Raw genomic sequence first — 16591 nt, forward strand, 5'->3', positions numbered from 1 at the left:
GGATGTACTCGGATACCGTCTCTCCTCGTCTCGCCGAACTTGGGTCAGATCGGCAAGGCTAGCTTCGGTAGCTTCCGAATGGTATTGTACATGGAATTGTTCCTCCGAACTGCTTCCACGTTCGAACCGAATCTGGTAGCAACGAGGTGTACCACCCAAAGGCTGGACCCGTGAGAGATTGTGAGAAGAACCTCACACGCAGCTCGTCTGAAGCTGAGACCATGCCCAACTGTGCCAAATATCGGCTCACGTGCTCGATTGAGCTGGTTCCTTCTGATCCGCTGAATTTTGTGAAGTCAGGAAGCCGATACTTAGGCGGTAGTGGGATTAGGTCATAGTCGTTGGGATACGGCTTGGAATAGCCGATCATTCTCTTCTTCGGCAGGATGCCGAACTGGTCTCTCATGATTGCGGTGATCTCGTCCAGCGTAGGAGCTGCAGAAGTTGAGCGTGCATGACTTGTACCGGTGGTATATTTGGCTAACCACGCCTGTTTCTTAGTGTCTGCTCCAGAACTGCTTCCTGCTCCGGCAACTACTCCTGTTCCGACGATCCCTCCCTGCCGTGGCGAGTCCTTCCTCGTTGTAACCTGGGTCATCCGAGTCGTTGCGGTCCGGCACGTATGTGCACACGTATCCATGTGGAATCTCCTTGGGCGGCTCATACAGGAATTGGTAATCGCCCGGATCACCTCCAACCTTGTAGACAACGTACGCCGGTGAACCCGGTTGCCTTGTGGAGCTGCCGTCGTGTATGGCGAGTGGCGGCCTGGTATAGAGCGGTATCTCTCCTTGATGAGTTCCTAGAGCAGGTCCTGACGGAGAGTACTTGTGCTTCATGACTTCTTGCACCACATTGAGCGCGACACGCTCCGGAGTATTCACCAAGCTCTCGGAATGCCGATGAAGAGAGTGAGCAACGGCATAGTTGACTTCCCGTCGCAGGGCTACGAGTACGTTCGTCCGAAGGGAGAGATAGATCTAGTCCATCTAGCGCGCCTCCGGGTTGGAACCCTTTGAACTTGATCCCGTGTGAACGGGTTTTCTCAAAAGCGCCGATGAGATCGGCTTCCAGGATGGCCTTGAGATCATCGTATTTCTTCTTATGCTCAGGAGGCAGATCTTCGTACTTGACCGGTTCTCCCGCCATCTCAGATGCAGATGTCGACGTGGTTGCTGCAGAAGATTGTCCCGATGTCCCACCGGGCGTGCCAGAATGTGTTGCCTGCCAAAACCCACCGGCGAGCAGTGGTTAAGCAACACGAAGAGCCGGGAGGCTTCCAAGGCTGCAGTGGGCCCTGGTCCCTCGACGTCATCCCGCAAATGCTCCGGCACACGTCCTGGCGGTTGCAAGGGCGTGCCACCTGACCTATACCTGGTCAGGAAGGTGTTGGATTGCTTCGATTAGTTCCCTGCATGGCAGACACGTAAACATTAAATACGAGCCCGATCGGCTCTCAGGTTGCCCTGTGGATCGGCTCACAAAGCCGATCGCCCCATGGTCTACGTAGGGTTAACGCTGACATGGGGCTCCTGCTTGATCATAATAAAGCTAAACCAATCTACGACAGTTTAGGGTTTTAACCGTATGATCGGAACATCCTACGCGTAGTTGAGCCTAATAGACACGAAAGATAATGGAAAACTAACCCTAAAAGAGGCCTAAAAACCAACATTAAGTTAATTCCCGGAACATCCCTCTTAGGACTAACAAACCATACCTAACGCACTACTGGATCGTTCAACCCGTTTGTAAGGCCTAACCATACAGATATTAAACCAATCCTTGAAGAATCAAGGAGCAACTATAACGGACCGGATCTACTAAACAAGAACAAGCAAGATGCTTCCCTTACACCTGGATTGGTATAAGGGAAACTAGATATCGAGGGACGGCACAACTAAGCAGATATGCGTAAGAAAAGCATCTATGCAAGCCCCAAAACATCTACGATAAGTAGTGCTACTCGCCATAAACAACGCTTCAGCACGAGCAACACAAGGTAAACGAATAAACGTGTGCTGCCTAGATCGCAAGATGCGATCTAGGCAGCATGGTGCTTACCCGGGAGAAACCCTCGAAAGAAGGGGTGGCGATGCGCCTGATTTGTGTTTGTTGTGAACGTGATTGTCCTCCTTTTCCGATAACCCTAGATACATATTTATAGTCCAAGGGACTTTCTAATTCGGGCGTGCACCTAACCGTGCACGAGTTAAACTCTATCTTTTAATTCTAAACTAATATGCGATCTACTATATTTACAGATACATGGGCAATCTAACCCAAACTCTTCGTGCAAGGCCGCTTCAAAGATGCTCCACGCGTGTATCTTTCAAGCCCATCTTCACTTACGGCCCATCTCCTGATTTGGCCAAAATCCGGTGATAACAGTTGCTACCATTGCTTTTAAGCTTTTCTTTCTCTAGGAACTGGTTAAAATTGATTGATGGGGACGCCATGATCTACAACAATTATTTGCAATAGTTTAGACTAGGTTTATGACAAATTGAGTTCAAATTTTTAATTTAACAAAATTAAAAACTGGGTGAACTCCCACTCAAAACAATATCCCTCGCATTGTCTTAGTGATCACACGAACCAAATCCACCACACCAAGCCCGATCATCACGAACAAGATGTAATTTCAATGGCGAACACTCAAAGTGCTCATCATATCAATCATATGACTCATGCTCTACCTTTCGGTATCCCGTGTTCCGAGACCATGTCTGTACATGCTAGGCTCGTCAAGGCAACCTTAGTACCCGCGTGTACAAAACTGGCTTGTACCCGTTGTATGCACATGTAGAATCTATCACACCCGATCATCACGAGATGCTTCGAAACGACAAGTCTTAGCAACGGTGCATACTAAGGATGAACACTTTATTATCTTGATATTTAGTGAGAGGGATCATCTTATAATGCTACCGTCGCGATCTAAGCAATATAAGATGCATAAAAAGGATTAACATCACATGCAATTCATATGTGATATGATATGGCCCTTTTGTCTTTGCGCCTTTGATCTTCATCTCCAAAGCACGGACATGATCCTCCATCATCAACGGGCATGATCTCCATCATCGTCGGCGTAGCACCAAGGTCAATGGCTCCGTCTTCATGATTGTCCTCCATGTAGCAACTATTACAACTACTTTGAAATACTACTCAGCATGAAATTTAAAGACAACCATAAGGCTCCTGCCGGTTGCCACAATACAATAATGATCATCTCATACATATTCATCATCACATTATGGCCATATCACATCACCAAACCCCGCAAAAACAAGTTAGACGCCTCTAATTGGTTTGCATATTTTACGTGGTTTAGGGTTTTCGCATAAGATCCAATCTACCTACGAACATGAACCACAACGGTGATACTAATGTTGTCAATAGAAAGAGTAAATTGGATCTTCACTATAGTGGGAGAGACAAGACACCCGCAAAGCCACTTATGCAATACAAGTTGCATGTCGAACGTGGGGCAAGTCTCATGAACGCGGTCATGTAAAGTTAGCCCGAGCCGCTTCATCCCACTATGCCGCAAGATGGAAAGTACACGAACTAAAGACAACAAAAGCATCAACGCCCACAAAACAATTGTGTTCTACTCGTGCAACCAATCTATGCATAGACACGGCTCTGATACCACTGATGGGATTCGTATCATAGAAAACAAAAAATTTCCTACCGCAAGAACGAAAACCAAGCCAAGATCTAATCTAGTAGACGGTAGCAACGAGGAGATGATGAGACTAACCCTCGAAGATTCGCAAAGCTTAACGAGATTAGATCTCGGGGTGGATGTAGACGATCACTTGCCGCTTGCAAAAGCGCATAGAAGATCTTGATCTCGATGGTGCCACAATCGGGCAGCACCTCCGTACTCGGTCACACGTTCGGTGTTGATGAAGACGACGTCCTTCTCCCCGTTCCAGCGGGCAGCGGAAGTAGTAGATCCTCCTCGGAATCCCGGCAGCACGACGGCGTGGTGGCGGTGGTGGTGGAGAACTCCGGCAGGGCTTCGCCTAAGCGTATGCGGGAGCTATGGTGGAGGAGGAGGCGGCTAGGGTTGGGGAGGCGGCTAGGGTTAGGCGCCGGCTATGGGGGGCGGCCAGCTGTGGTGCTTTGGTTGGCCGGCCACCTCCCCTATGCCCCTCATTATATAGATGGAAGCCCCCAAGAGTTGGATCCCAAGTCTTCGAATAAGACCCCAAAAGAAACCTACCTTAGGTGGGAAACCTACCCAAGGAGGGAGTCCTACTCAAGGTTGGACTCCCACCTTTTCTTGGTGGGGGGGTTGGCCGGCCACCCTTGGTGGAGTCCACCTGGGACTCCCCCCCTAGGGTTTGGCCGGCCATGGGTGTGGAGTCCGGGACTCCACCTTCCATAGTGCCTTTCTTCCGGACTTTTCTAGAACCTTCCATAAATGCACCGGATCATTTCCAAACTTGGAATATGACTTCCTATATATGAATCTTATTCTCCGGACCATTCCGGAACTCCTCGTGATGTCCTGGATCCCATCCGAGACTCCGAACAAAACTTCGAACTCCATTTCCAAATTCCATATCTACTGAAACGACATCAAACCTTAAGTGTGTCACCCTACGGTTCGCGAACTATGCGGACATGGTTGAGACTTCTCTCCGACCAATAACCAATAGCGGGATCTGGAGATCCATAATGGCTCCCACATATTCAACGATGACTTAGTGATCGAATGAACCATTTACATACGATACCGATTCCCTTTGTCTCGCGATATATTACTTGTCCGAGGTTTGATCATCGGTATCACGATACCTTGTTCAACCTCGTCTCCTGACAAGTACTCTTTACTCGTACTGTGGTATGTGGTCTCTTATGAACCATTCATATGCTTGCAAGCTAATTAGACGACATTCCACCGAGAGGGCCCAGAGTATATCTATCCGTCATCGGGATGGACAAATCCCACTGTTGATCCATATGCCTCAAGCTCATACTTTCCGGATACCTAATCCCACCTTTATAACCACCCATTTACGCAGTGGCGTTTGATGTAATCAAAGTACCCTTCCGGCATAACTGATTTATATGATCTCATGGTCGAAAGGACTTGGTAACTATGTATCGAAAGCTTATAGCAAATGAACTTAATGACGTGATCTTATGCTACGCTTAATTGGTGTGTCCATTACATCATTCACATAATGATATAACCTTGTTATTAATAACATCCAATGTTCATGATCACGAAACGATGATCATCTATTAATCAACAAGCTAGTTATACAAGAGGCTTACTAGGGACTTCTTGTTGTTTACATAACACACATGTATCAATGTTTCGGTTAATACAATTATAGCATGGTATATAAACATTTATCATAAACACAAAGATATATAATAACCAATTTATTATTGCCTCTTGGGCATATCTCCAACATATATGGAGTACTTGAGTAGTGAATTGAAATGTGATGCTACTATGTTATTATCATGGAAAAAAATAGCGCGCTATTTCGGCGAGCGCGCTAACATCGCCTATAGCACGCTAATAGCGCGCTATAGCACCCTAATATCGTATTTTTCGGCCGACGCTATTTTGTTATAGAACGCTATTTTTTTCCTTGGTTCTTATTAGTGCCACCATTTTTCATCTCATAGTGTATGAATTTGACATTGAACGTTAAAAAGCAAAAGAGGAAACACTTACCAAGTTTTCAACTAGCATATGCAAAAAACATAAACAATATGGAAAACAGAAACAAACAAGTAGTCTTGCTGATCGATAAGACAAGTTCTTACTCAGCCTCGAAACAGGATTAATCCGAGATGGCCGTGGATCTCGTGATGTTTCCCATCATGGTTAGAGCATCTCCAGTCGCGTCCCCCAAACCATCCCCCAAAGGGATTTGGGGCGCGCCGGACCAAAAAAGCGTTCCAGCCGCGTCCCCAAAGCCCTTTTTTGTCCGGCGCGCCCCGATACGGTGTCCGGCGCCCCGAGCCCGTCCCCGTCCCACAGGGGACGCACCGGGGACGTCGGACACAACGAAAAGCGAGGCGAGGAGTGGCGGGGCCGACCCGTCAGCGGCACAATTAATTTTAACCTAACCGCCGCCTACCTCGCGACGGAAGTTATTGGCGCGCAGCGACGGTGCAGTTCCCGCAGAGGGCGCAGCGACGCGTCCCGTCGCGCCTAGCTCTGCGTGCCGGCGTTAATGAGCGCCACCGCTCCTCCGCCTCTCTCCGGCCTATAAAAAGGGGCGCCTCTCATCGTCCCTCTCACACACAAACCCTAGCGCCTCTCTCCCAAACCCTAGCCGCCACCATCTCTCAACAAGACTCGCCGCCATGTCTGGTAGAGGCGGAGGCCGACCTCGCGGCCGCGGCCGTGGTCGTGGTCGTGGTCGTGGCCGCGGCATAGCTGAACGATCGCCGTCGCCTCCCGCGCCGTCGTCTTCATCGTCGGAGATGGACGTGGAGCCGGACGTCCTGTTCGAGTTCGTCCACGTCCTCAAGGGCGACCCGCGCGGCATCCAGAGGCTGCCGGACTCCTTTGCCGAGTACGTCGGCGGCGTACGCCCGCGCACGATGCATCTGCGGGAGCATTCGTGCGGCTACTGCCGGTGGATCGTCGACGCGATCTACGACGCGCGCGGCAAGATGTACCTCAACATCGGGTGGGAGAAGTTCGCGCGCCACCACAGCCTCCAAGCCGGCTTCATCCTCGTGTTCTCCTACTTCGGCAACAGGGACATGAGCATCAAGGTCTTCGACGAGAGTCGCTGCCGCCGGGACTACCACGTCGACAGGGACTCCCACGACGACAACACCGACTCGGAGGACGACCGAGTGTTGTTTCTTCGCAGCGAATACGTGCACGGAGGTTTCCGCCTGTTCGCCTCATCGGTAGAACCAACAAGGGCACCATCCTCCCGCTGGATTTTCCAGTTTAGGTGACTCGGGTGTGCCCTGGAGTGTTGTTTCTTAGCAGCGAACACAGGAAACCGCCGATGCACGGCCTAGTTAGGTTTAGTTTTTTTGCAATATTTTATATTTGTGTCCACCATGGTTCAAACTATGTATTAGTTTGTGGAAAACCATGTTCCTAACTATGTCTTCGTGTAAACCACGTTCCCAATTATGTATTAGTTTGTGGAAATTGAAATAAAAATGCCAAGAGAAATTATTTTAAATGTTTGGGGGCGGCGTTTGGGGGACGCGGCTGGGGAGCGACGTCCCCCAAACGCGGCACGAACAAAACACGTCCCCCAAACGCTCGATCCGGCGCGGTTTGGGGGACGGTTTAGGGGACGCGACTGGAGATGCTCTTACTAGATGGATCAAGGCCAAGACACAGTTTCCATGAGGTCGATGAATTGGGAACTAGTATATGCGATCTACTTATGTCCATTGCATTGATCGGGTGAATTGATTGGTACTGGTGCTATGATCAATGTGATGCACACATGCGGATAGAGGCGGACCTACGTTCAAGGTCACAGGATACCGGGTCCAAATCCATTTTCTTCTGTACACTACTTATATTTAGAGTGTGTGACACCCCAAATTAAAATAATTTTTTTTAATAATCACTTAGAGGACACCGGGTGATTTATGCTCTAGGTCCGCCCCTGCCACTAGGTTAGACTATTTCAAATCATAAAGCCATTACGCATGCTACCACCAACCACCAACCATGCATTTTATCCTTTTGTTTTTTATTACTACCTCCATCACAAGATTTAAGTCCTATATATTTTTAGAAAGTCAAACTATGTCAAGTTTAACCAAGTTTTTTTTTAATCAAAAACATTGACATGCAAAATACAAAATTAATATTATTAGATAGATAATAAAATATATTTTCATGTGCTATCTACAAAATATCATATTTGTTGATAGATTATTCTGAAAATTTAGTCAAACATTACTTGCTTTACCAAGAGACAAGTACCGTAAATGAGACGAGACTAAGCACACCAACCAACACGAAGACGGATCAGATCCTAGGAGATATGCTCGGTACATGATTCCACGTGTCCTCCGTCAGTGCTTGGCGCACCAGAGCGAGCGAGCGAGGATAGGATGGAGATGACCTTATTCTGATTTCAGGATGTGGCCTCCTCCCCATCCCGAAAAAAAACACCGAAAATTAAATGATGAATACCCTAGATGGGTTTATTGAGATGAAGATTGACGTTGGTGAACAACAAAATGCAAGCTGGCTGGCTAGTTTGTGGGGGCGACGAATGCGGCCTTGAGGTTCAAGTCCGACGAGCCACCTTGGAGCACCGCTTCTCGTGCCTTGTCCCTCCACATCTTGGCCTTGGCGCGCACCACCTCGGACGTGGCGAGGCCAAGGCACCTCTGCAGCTCGTCCGCCTCCAGGTCGCCATCCTTGTCACTCACGACGGCCCTGACCCCGGTGCCTAGCTGCTCCATCAACCATGCGTTAGTGCCCTGGTCCGACCACTGCGGGACACCCACAACCGGCACCCCGCACGACACGCTCTCTAGCGTGGAGTTCCACCCACAGTGGGTCACGAAGCACCCCACTGCCGGGTGTGACAGGACCTTCCCCTGGTCGCACCACTCCACCACAATGCCGGCGTCGGCGCCGTGGCTGTGCTCCTCGTCGCCGCGGGGGTTATCCTTCCTCAGCACCCACAGGAACGGGCGGCCGCTTTCTGTCATGCCGCGATCCACCTCCGCGATCTGCCGCTTGCTCATCACCGACGTACTCCCGAACGATATGTACACCACCGACCCAGCCGGCCGCTCGTCCAGCCACTGAAGGTAGTCCTTGCCATCCTGCTTGAATAGATCGTTGCCTTGGGACAACGAGGTCGCCGCCGGGCCGGCGTCAAGGAACGAGAGCACGGGGCCGACGGGGAGGACGTCAAGGCCGTGCTGCCGGAGCGTCGCCACGGCCTCTGGCTCCATGGCGTCGAACGTGTTGGCCAACACGGTGGGTCTATGGTCGCCGAAGAAGAGCTCGCGGAAGGCCGTGTTCACCATGGCGAACGGGTCGTCGTCAGACGTGCCGGTGAGGAGGAACGACGGCAGGTCGCGCGTGAGAAGCGTTGCCGGGAGCCCCGGGACGTGGACAGCCGCCGTCAAGTCGGTCGTAGCGCCGGCGGTGCCACCAAGGACGTGGAAGTAGCAAGCCAGCACGGTGGCCGACTGGATCCAGTACAGCACAGATGGCACGCCGTACTCCCGGGCGACGCCGGCGACCCAGGAGAGGAGCATAGTGTACACCACACGCGTGACGGGCCGTCCGGCGTCGCGGAGGCGCGCGAGCACCGCGGCCACCGCACGGGGCCCCTCGAGATTGAGATGGGCAATGTAGTCGGAGTCATCAAGGGCCTTCCTTCCGTCATCATAGCCATCCGAGTAGGGCATGTAGCGGACGCCGGCACTATCGACGTGCTCCAGCTCGCCCGCCTCCGGGAACATCCTGCGGTGAGCGGAGATGGAGGTGGAGACGGTGACACTGGCCCCCGTTGCGCGCAGCAAGCGCAGCGCGAGGTGCCGGGCAGGTGTTATGTGGCCCTGCGCCGGGTACGACAACAGGAGGAAGTGTGGTACCGACATGGCTAGGATTGCTGGGAGATGTGCGAGTCCAGAGCGCGTCTGTTTATCAGTCTACTTGCTGGACTCGGGGTGGGTGCAGTTCAGGGGTATGGACGTACCATTTATATACTACTCCCTCCATTCACTTGTAGAGAAATGACTACGGGTAGGTGAAGTTCAGGGGTATGGGGTGTATCTATGTCTAAGTTGACTGAGATTTTCTTAAGTCTCAGCCAACTCAAAAAAGTGCAACTGTAGTTCAAAGAAAAGTGTAACTCGGTCCAGTTGCACATTTCTGGCAGAAAAGTGCAATTGCACTTTTTTAATAAAAAATGCACTTTTTTTAATTGATTTAGAAAAATCTCAGTTGACTGAGACATAGCAAAACCGTAATATATATACCATCACTTGTAGAAAACTGGCTGCTGATAGCGTGTAAAAATCGCTTACCCTACTACTACTAGTCTAAGGACTCCTTTGATTCAAAGGATTTATAGAGGAATTGTGTAAGATTTAGATTCTATGAAAAAAAAATTCTATACAAGTTGTTTGATTCATAGGAACACATCCTATATAGATTAATCCTATAGAAAACTTGTTGTGTAAATCCTATAAAAAAATCATTAGGTCATACATCATGAAAAAATTCCTTTGCTACAATCAAACACACTTTAGCTTTCCATAGAATTCAAATACGCATGACATTCCAACCCTTTGCTTTGCCTATTTCTGTGTTTTTCCCATCCTATAAATCAAAGGAGTCCTAAATAGTATTTGCATGCAAACTAAGAATGTCAATTTATCCACGGATACTGTATTCATATGGCAGGGTATCGGTACAATTTTATATCCATGAGTAGTACTCATATTCTACCCGTTAAGTCAAAGGCAGGACACAGGTATATCTTTATACCCGTGGGTCTACCCATACCCTACCCATTTATACTGACATGTGGATCTATGCTCCTAAATTTACTGTGTGAACCTATGTTATGTCGTCATCAAATATCAATTTGTTATGCGCTTGTCTAATCTTGTTGACTTATGACTTATGAGTATGTGAATTCTAAATTTTGATAATTGTCAACTCAAATACCTGTTATTGAGTTAAGATGATAATTTTTTGTCAAATGCGTGATCGCTGAATGTAAAATTATGAATAACTTGTGTACTATATATCTACCCACTGGGTACCCAATGGATACAGGTATCCGCCGGGTATGGGTAAAGTTTCATACCCATGGGTATGGGTAGAACTTTCTACGCATTAACTATAAGAATAAGTGTATTGTATTGCTCTACCCTATCTATACCCTACCTATTGCCCTTCTTAGTGCAAACTGCACATGCTACCAATAGGCACTACTGGTGGCGTAGCACGGCACGCTACTATTAGTTAGGAGATCGAGTAGTGACGTGGCATGCAAGGCCAAGCTACCAGTGTGTCGCAGAGTAGCGACGTGTCGAATCTGTCATGTTACTCAATACTCATACTAGTTAAATACCAGTGCATTGGTGGTTCTTCAAGTTTTTTTCTTGTCACACATGCAAAACATAATATACATGATAATTCAGTGTATGTAACGAGATAAAAAAATCACAATTTTATATCTTATGCATAGAAACGAACCACCCAGAATTTATCTACTATTGACTAAGTGTTTCCACTTCGCCAATGGTTTCAAGTAATAATTTTCATACAAGTCCAGATATACAAGCTTGTGTGACGATGTTAGGCCTCAAAGTCAGCATGATATGCTTCACCTTGGTCATGTCGCTCCATCAGTCCGTCACATTACCCAATTGAAAAATAGAAATATGTTTATTGAAAGATCATTAAATTTTCTAACATAGGCCAAATTGATGGTGTTTACGATCTGTATAGATAACCTTTTTAGTCTCTAGCATCTGCTCTCGCTTGAGGGTAGTCCTCTAGCTAAATTGCAAACACACAAGATGGCTATTAGATCTTAACCATGAACCAGAAGGCTATCATGTCTTGTTACTTTCTTCGGTTCTTCACTCGGTCACTCTTGACAGTTACTTAGCCATCCTCTATTATGGACTGATCAAGATAATGGCACAATTTCCCCATGACAAGAGAAAACAGATCAGATGTTTAGACACCCAAACAGAGACATAATAATCAGAAGTAAACACCCAAAGTATCTCCCGTCAGTTATGAGTTTGAAGCAATGCTAGCAACAGAAAAATTAAACAGAAGGACATATTTTTTTAACATTACAAGACGTGCTGTCCGAGGCGATGAGGCGCGTCAATTCTGGTTGAAAACTATTTCCAAACCCCCTCTATGGACCTCTAAGGCCACTAAGAATTTCCGGAAGGGCTCTATGTTAAACTGTATAAGTGGATTGCCTAACTCTTTCTGTTAGATTGGTCTTTTGAAATAGTTGGTTAAAGCTTAACATGGTATGAGAGCCAGGCCTCGAGTTTGAGTCTTGGTTTTCACAATTTATTCTATAAATTATTGTTATCCCCCTCCTGTCTACTTATTGGCCTCTAGAATCATAGGCATCACACGTGTTGAGTTGTCTTCGCGTCACACATGAGAGGGGTGTTAAACTGTATAAGTAGGATTGCCTAGCTCTTTTCATCAAATCGGTCTTTTGAAATAGTTGATTAGTGCATGAAGCCTAACACAAAAAAAACACCTATCAAGTATTGAGTCTGTTGAAATAGGAAACGTTTACAATACACACCTAAACACGTATAGACAGATATAATAAGATCTGTACACAGGGATGAAGCTAGAAAATATTTTTACTGGGTCATCTCTTTATCCCTCTATGTGACAGTGGGATCAATTAAGCATTACTTAGTACAAAATAAGGAAAGATTTGTGCATTTCACTGGGATCAGCTGACACCAGTGCTGTGAATGCAGCTCCGTCCCTGTCTGTACATATATATAGTAAGATAAAAAAATATAGACGAAATCAAATCGTGAGGCTCAGAAAGACAGAAAGTAACAGGAACGAGGTGTTTCGGCGTGTCAGGCATCAAAGCCCAAGCGACCGGATGACCATGCCGTTAGTATATCTCTATATATCAGGCCCTCGACGTCCACGTTTTGGTAGAAACTTGATCGAGTTTGCCTTACATAACAAAACATGTTTAAATTTAATTATTTCAACTGATCTTATTACTACACCAAATGATCTTATGATTTTCTGAAGGCTTTCTACTTTATGATTCCTTGAAGCTGAAAAAATTAATTTGAAAGAGGTCTTCCAGCATGTCATGCATCGAAGTGCAAGCGACCAGACGATCATGCAATTAGTGTATATGTATATCGGCCCCTCGACATTCACGTTTTGGGAGAAATTGGATTGAGTTTTCCTTACATAACCAAACAAGTCTAAATTAATTATTTTAACTACACTCAACAATCTTTCAGATTTGTCAAGACTTTCCATTTTATGACTCCTTCTATACGATGGCCGTTGTTGTTTTATTGGTTTCCCTTTATTTATACCCTCATGATTCAACTTCATATTTAATTAATTTTACATGCCTGCCATACAAAATACAAAATAACAAAAAAAAGCCGCGTATATGCGGTGTCACCTCGCTAATTGTTAGAAAGATAGTATGACCAGAGAGTGGTGTTTTGGCACCCGGGAGCATATACTCCCGGTTTGAAATTTCGTTTAAAAACACTTTTAGAATGTTGAAAAAATTGGACACAAAATCTAATGGGTACATCTCAAAATTCTACACGCTCACAAAATCGTTTCACCGAAAACCCACATTTTAGTGTCATGTGTAATAAGACGAATTTTGGTGTAAAAAAGGTTGTCTATGTGACATTTTTTTTTGTCTTTCTCGCACAAGTCACAAATAATGTCAAGTTTTCGCAAAACTTGATGTGCACACATAGAATGTTGATATGTAAGCGTGAAAATTTTCGTTCGAATTTTTTTGACACTTCGAAATGGTTTATCTGGTGGCAGAAGCATATGCTCTCATATGTGCCGAATTGAATTTCTGGTATGACCACCATTTTATTTCTCACATACGCGGAGCTGAAGCGTAATAAAAATGTGACACATATTGCTAATTTTATATTCAAACCCATCTGTTTGTTATATATGCGAAAAACGAAAAACAAGTACTCCCTTCGATCTATGTTAGTTGTCTCAAATATAGATGTACTTTGTGTCAAAAAAAATATAGATGTACTAAAAATATTTTAGTTCTAAATATATCTATGATAGCGATAAGTAATATTAATCAAAAGCACTAAATCACACCGAAAGAGAGGTGAGTGTTCTTCTTTCTGCAAACCATGTCGAAGTGATGTGTGTATACAGACACTCGTCGAGACATAATCGTCGGTATCACTTTACCGACTTAATCAAGTTGTCAAGCATCAAGGCCACACATGGGTGGGGCACGTATGTTAACAAAAACCATGGGTGGGGCATGTTGCCATGCATAGATCACGTCGGCAGTGTCAGGTGTTGCAGTAAGATATTATAATAAAAAAATCTCGTGCGACGTGAGTGCATCAATATGTAGGTGGATTTGGTCGCATGCATATGGGTGTGTTAACTGCAAACAGTATTCTCGTTCGGCCTATCAATCTCTGCTTTGAAAGCTTGCTTCGAAAAATAGTACTTTTTCTGATTTCACAAAAAATGTTAATTTCATTTAAATTTAGATGTATCTAACTAGTATAGATTATGTCTTTCAGGCCCAAATGATACACGAAAACCTTTTTTCCGTGTGTAGTGTGGAACCACCGAAGAAATATTTTCTGGACTGTAACATTATATTTGCACATGGCTCATTTAAACATAGGTGCCAGCGTATCCGCCCACCATCGCAAACAGTTGGAAGATTGTACACCATTTGTAAACATTTTGCGGCATCTCCTTTTGATGTGTATATCTCATTTTCTTCTACCTATCCCAACCGGCAATGAATTAAAAGTCGTGTGTAGAGCTTTTCCGAGGTTGCCTCCTGGTATTCTGCCACGTGCGTAACTTCTTTGCCTTCCTCCCATGTGCCACATACGCGTCATCGATGACTCGGCTTCCTCAGCTGTGCTAGATAAAATCTCCACGCCGTCGCCCTCTTGGCACAAACCACCACTATGGTAGACACACATCACTTCGACATGGTTTGTAGAAAGAAGAAAACTCACCTCTCTTGCATCTGGCAGTGTCCGCTGGTGCAGCGTTGCCATGTTGACTAGGCACTTTCGGTCACAGAGGAGGGACAAGCATCTCCGGTCATAGAGGTGGAGCAATCCCTCCCATGGAATGACCAAGAAGCCGGCTCCTCGTAATCTGGCCTGGTCCTTCGATGGCGTCGAAGGCGAAAGGACTTTGGAGTATGACGAAGACAAGACAACATCGTCGGAGGAAGACGAGACACCACAGCACGAATGGTGGGAGCTGGCTGAGCAGCAGTAAAAGACATACCTACAAACTACAAAGGAAGCGTTGATGGGCTGAAACACAAAAGATGACTGGCGAGTCATGAAATCCTAAATTTAATAACAGTTATGATCGTAAAGTATTGAGATACTTGATCTTATTAAAGTATGATTAGATACTTAAATCTTCTTCTGAAGAGGAAATGAAATTCATTGGAGACGAAACCAGCTCGATTTGTCATAAAATATGTTTTTGAAAAAATTCCAAGAGTTGTCTACATTTAAGTAGCATTGCTTGAGTCATTAGGTTTTAAACTAGCAATCATAACAATTATGAGAACTGGTGAGAAAATTGACAAAACTGCATCCACTTCTTAAGGTGGAATAGGATTGTATGTGTACAACCGGTGGGTTTCGTAAATCATGTGGATGCTAGAATATCATAAATGGAATTCTAAATTTTGGGATCAAAAGGATTTTAGATTTATCTAAAATAAATAGAAGACCTGTAATTGCATTAAATTGAGTGGGAGCTTAAAGAGTTACCCTAAGAACATCAATATGTGATGACATATTTTTTGAGTCGGAGCTATGTGTGAAATTCCATCTTGTATGTGATGACATATTTTGAGTGGGAGCCACCTGAAAAAATTCCGGCATATATGTGGTGACATATTTGAGTGGAAGTTTTGTATAAAATTTCTTTAATATGTAAGTGACATATTGTGAGCATAAGGTACCATAATAATAAATGAATTTGAAAAATATTAAAATGTCTATGTGATCTATTGAGATAGGTAGAGAAAGCTTTTAATCATAAATGCAAAATTACCGTCCTAAGAATAAAATTCTGAAGAAATTCAGGATGTGATAAGCAAAGAAAGAAGTCTTCTAGCTTTTAATATAATAGAGTACAAACATCGAGATGTTTACAGTATACATATTCTGGGATGAACATGAAGATAGAGGTTCTACATCACCTATGCCCGAGTCATAGAGTTCTATCATTAAACTATGATTTGTTAATGCAATATGTGATCCAAGTTCTTGTCAGAAGAACACGGTCTAAAATATATTTTGAGAAAAACACTGAACAAAATATTAAGGTGATTCTCAAGTATCTAAAGAAAATTGAGAATAAAATTCCAAATATCCAAAGGATAGTAAACTTGAAGTCGTAGAGATGTCACGTTGGTACAAGTTTGAAACACTAACCTAGAAGATTAGGAATACCACATAGAAAGGAGTATAAAGATTGGTTGATAATTTGATGCATTACCATCAAGATCTCGATAAGTTGGCTATTTTTTTAATTTTCACTAAAATGTGTTTCCTAGTATTCATGACAAATTAATTAAAATTCAGTTTGACTAAAATAAACGTCATGGAATGGATGAGAAAGAAAGTCACACTAAAAGGGTCAAATGATGATAATAGATTTATCACTTTGATAAGATAATGTTAAATAAGGTGACATTATGGATTTGCAAAGAACATATGAATCTGAAGATTCAGGACACTAAACAACCTCCTCCACAAGCAAGTACGGTCACAAGCGCATAAGTGTATGTCGTTATGATGAGTAACAAATACGACTACATGGATATTTCTT

At 45.0% G+C, this 16591-nt stretch overlaps 1 protein-coding gene across 1 annotated transcript; it reads right to left on the minus strand.

Annotated features, from left to right (window-relative positions):
* Positions 1-8229: 8229 nt before the first annotated feature.
* LOC124647205 (UDP-glycosyltransferase 75C1-like) lies at positions 8230-14787 on the minus strand. Its single transcript, XM_047187178.1, has 2 exons — positions 14746-14787; positions 8230-9636 (listed from the first exon to the last, which is right to left on the minus strand). The coding sequence occupies exons 1-2, from the start codon at positions 14785-14787 to the stop codon at positions 8230-8232; spliced, it is 1449 nt and encodes a 482-aa protein (XP_047043134.1).
* Between the last annotated feature and the right edge of the window lie 1804 nt (positions 14788-16591).

Source organism: Lolium rigidum, chromosome 1, assembly GCF_022539505.1.
Source record: "Lolium rigidum isolate FL_2022 chromosome 1, APGP_CSIRO_Lrig_0.1, whole genome shotgun sequence".
Taxonomy (NCBI): Eukaryota; Viridiplantae; Streptophyta; class Magnoliopsida; order Poales; family Poaceae; genus Lolium; species Lolium rigidum.

Bases quoted from the DNA above. Each gene is read 5' to 3' on its own strand.
- LOC124647205 (XM_047187178.1), bottom strand. From the start codon at position 14,787: ATGGCAACGCTGCACCAGCGGACACTGCCAGATGCAAGAGAG. The intron at 9,637-14,745 runs GTGAGTTTTCTT...ACTGATAAACAG, and splicing joins CACTGCCAGATGCAAGAGAG to ACGCGCTCTGGACTCGCACA.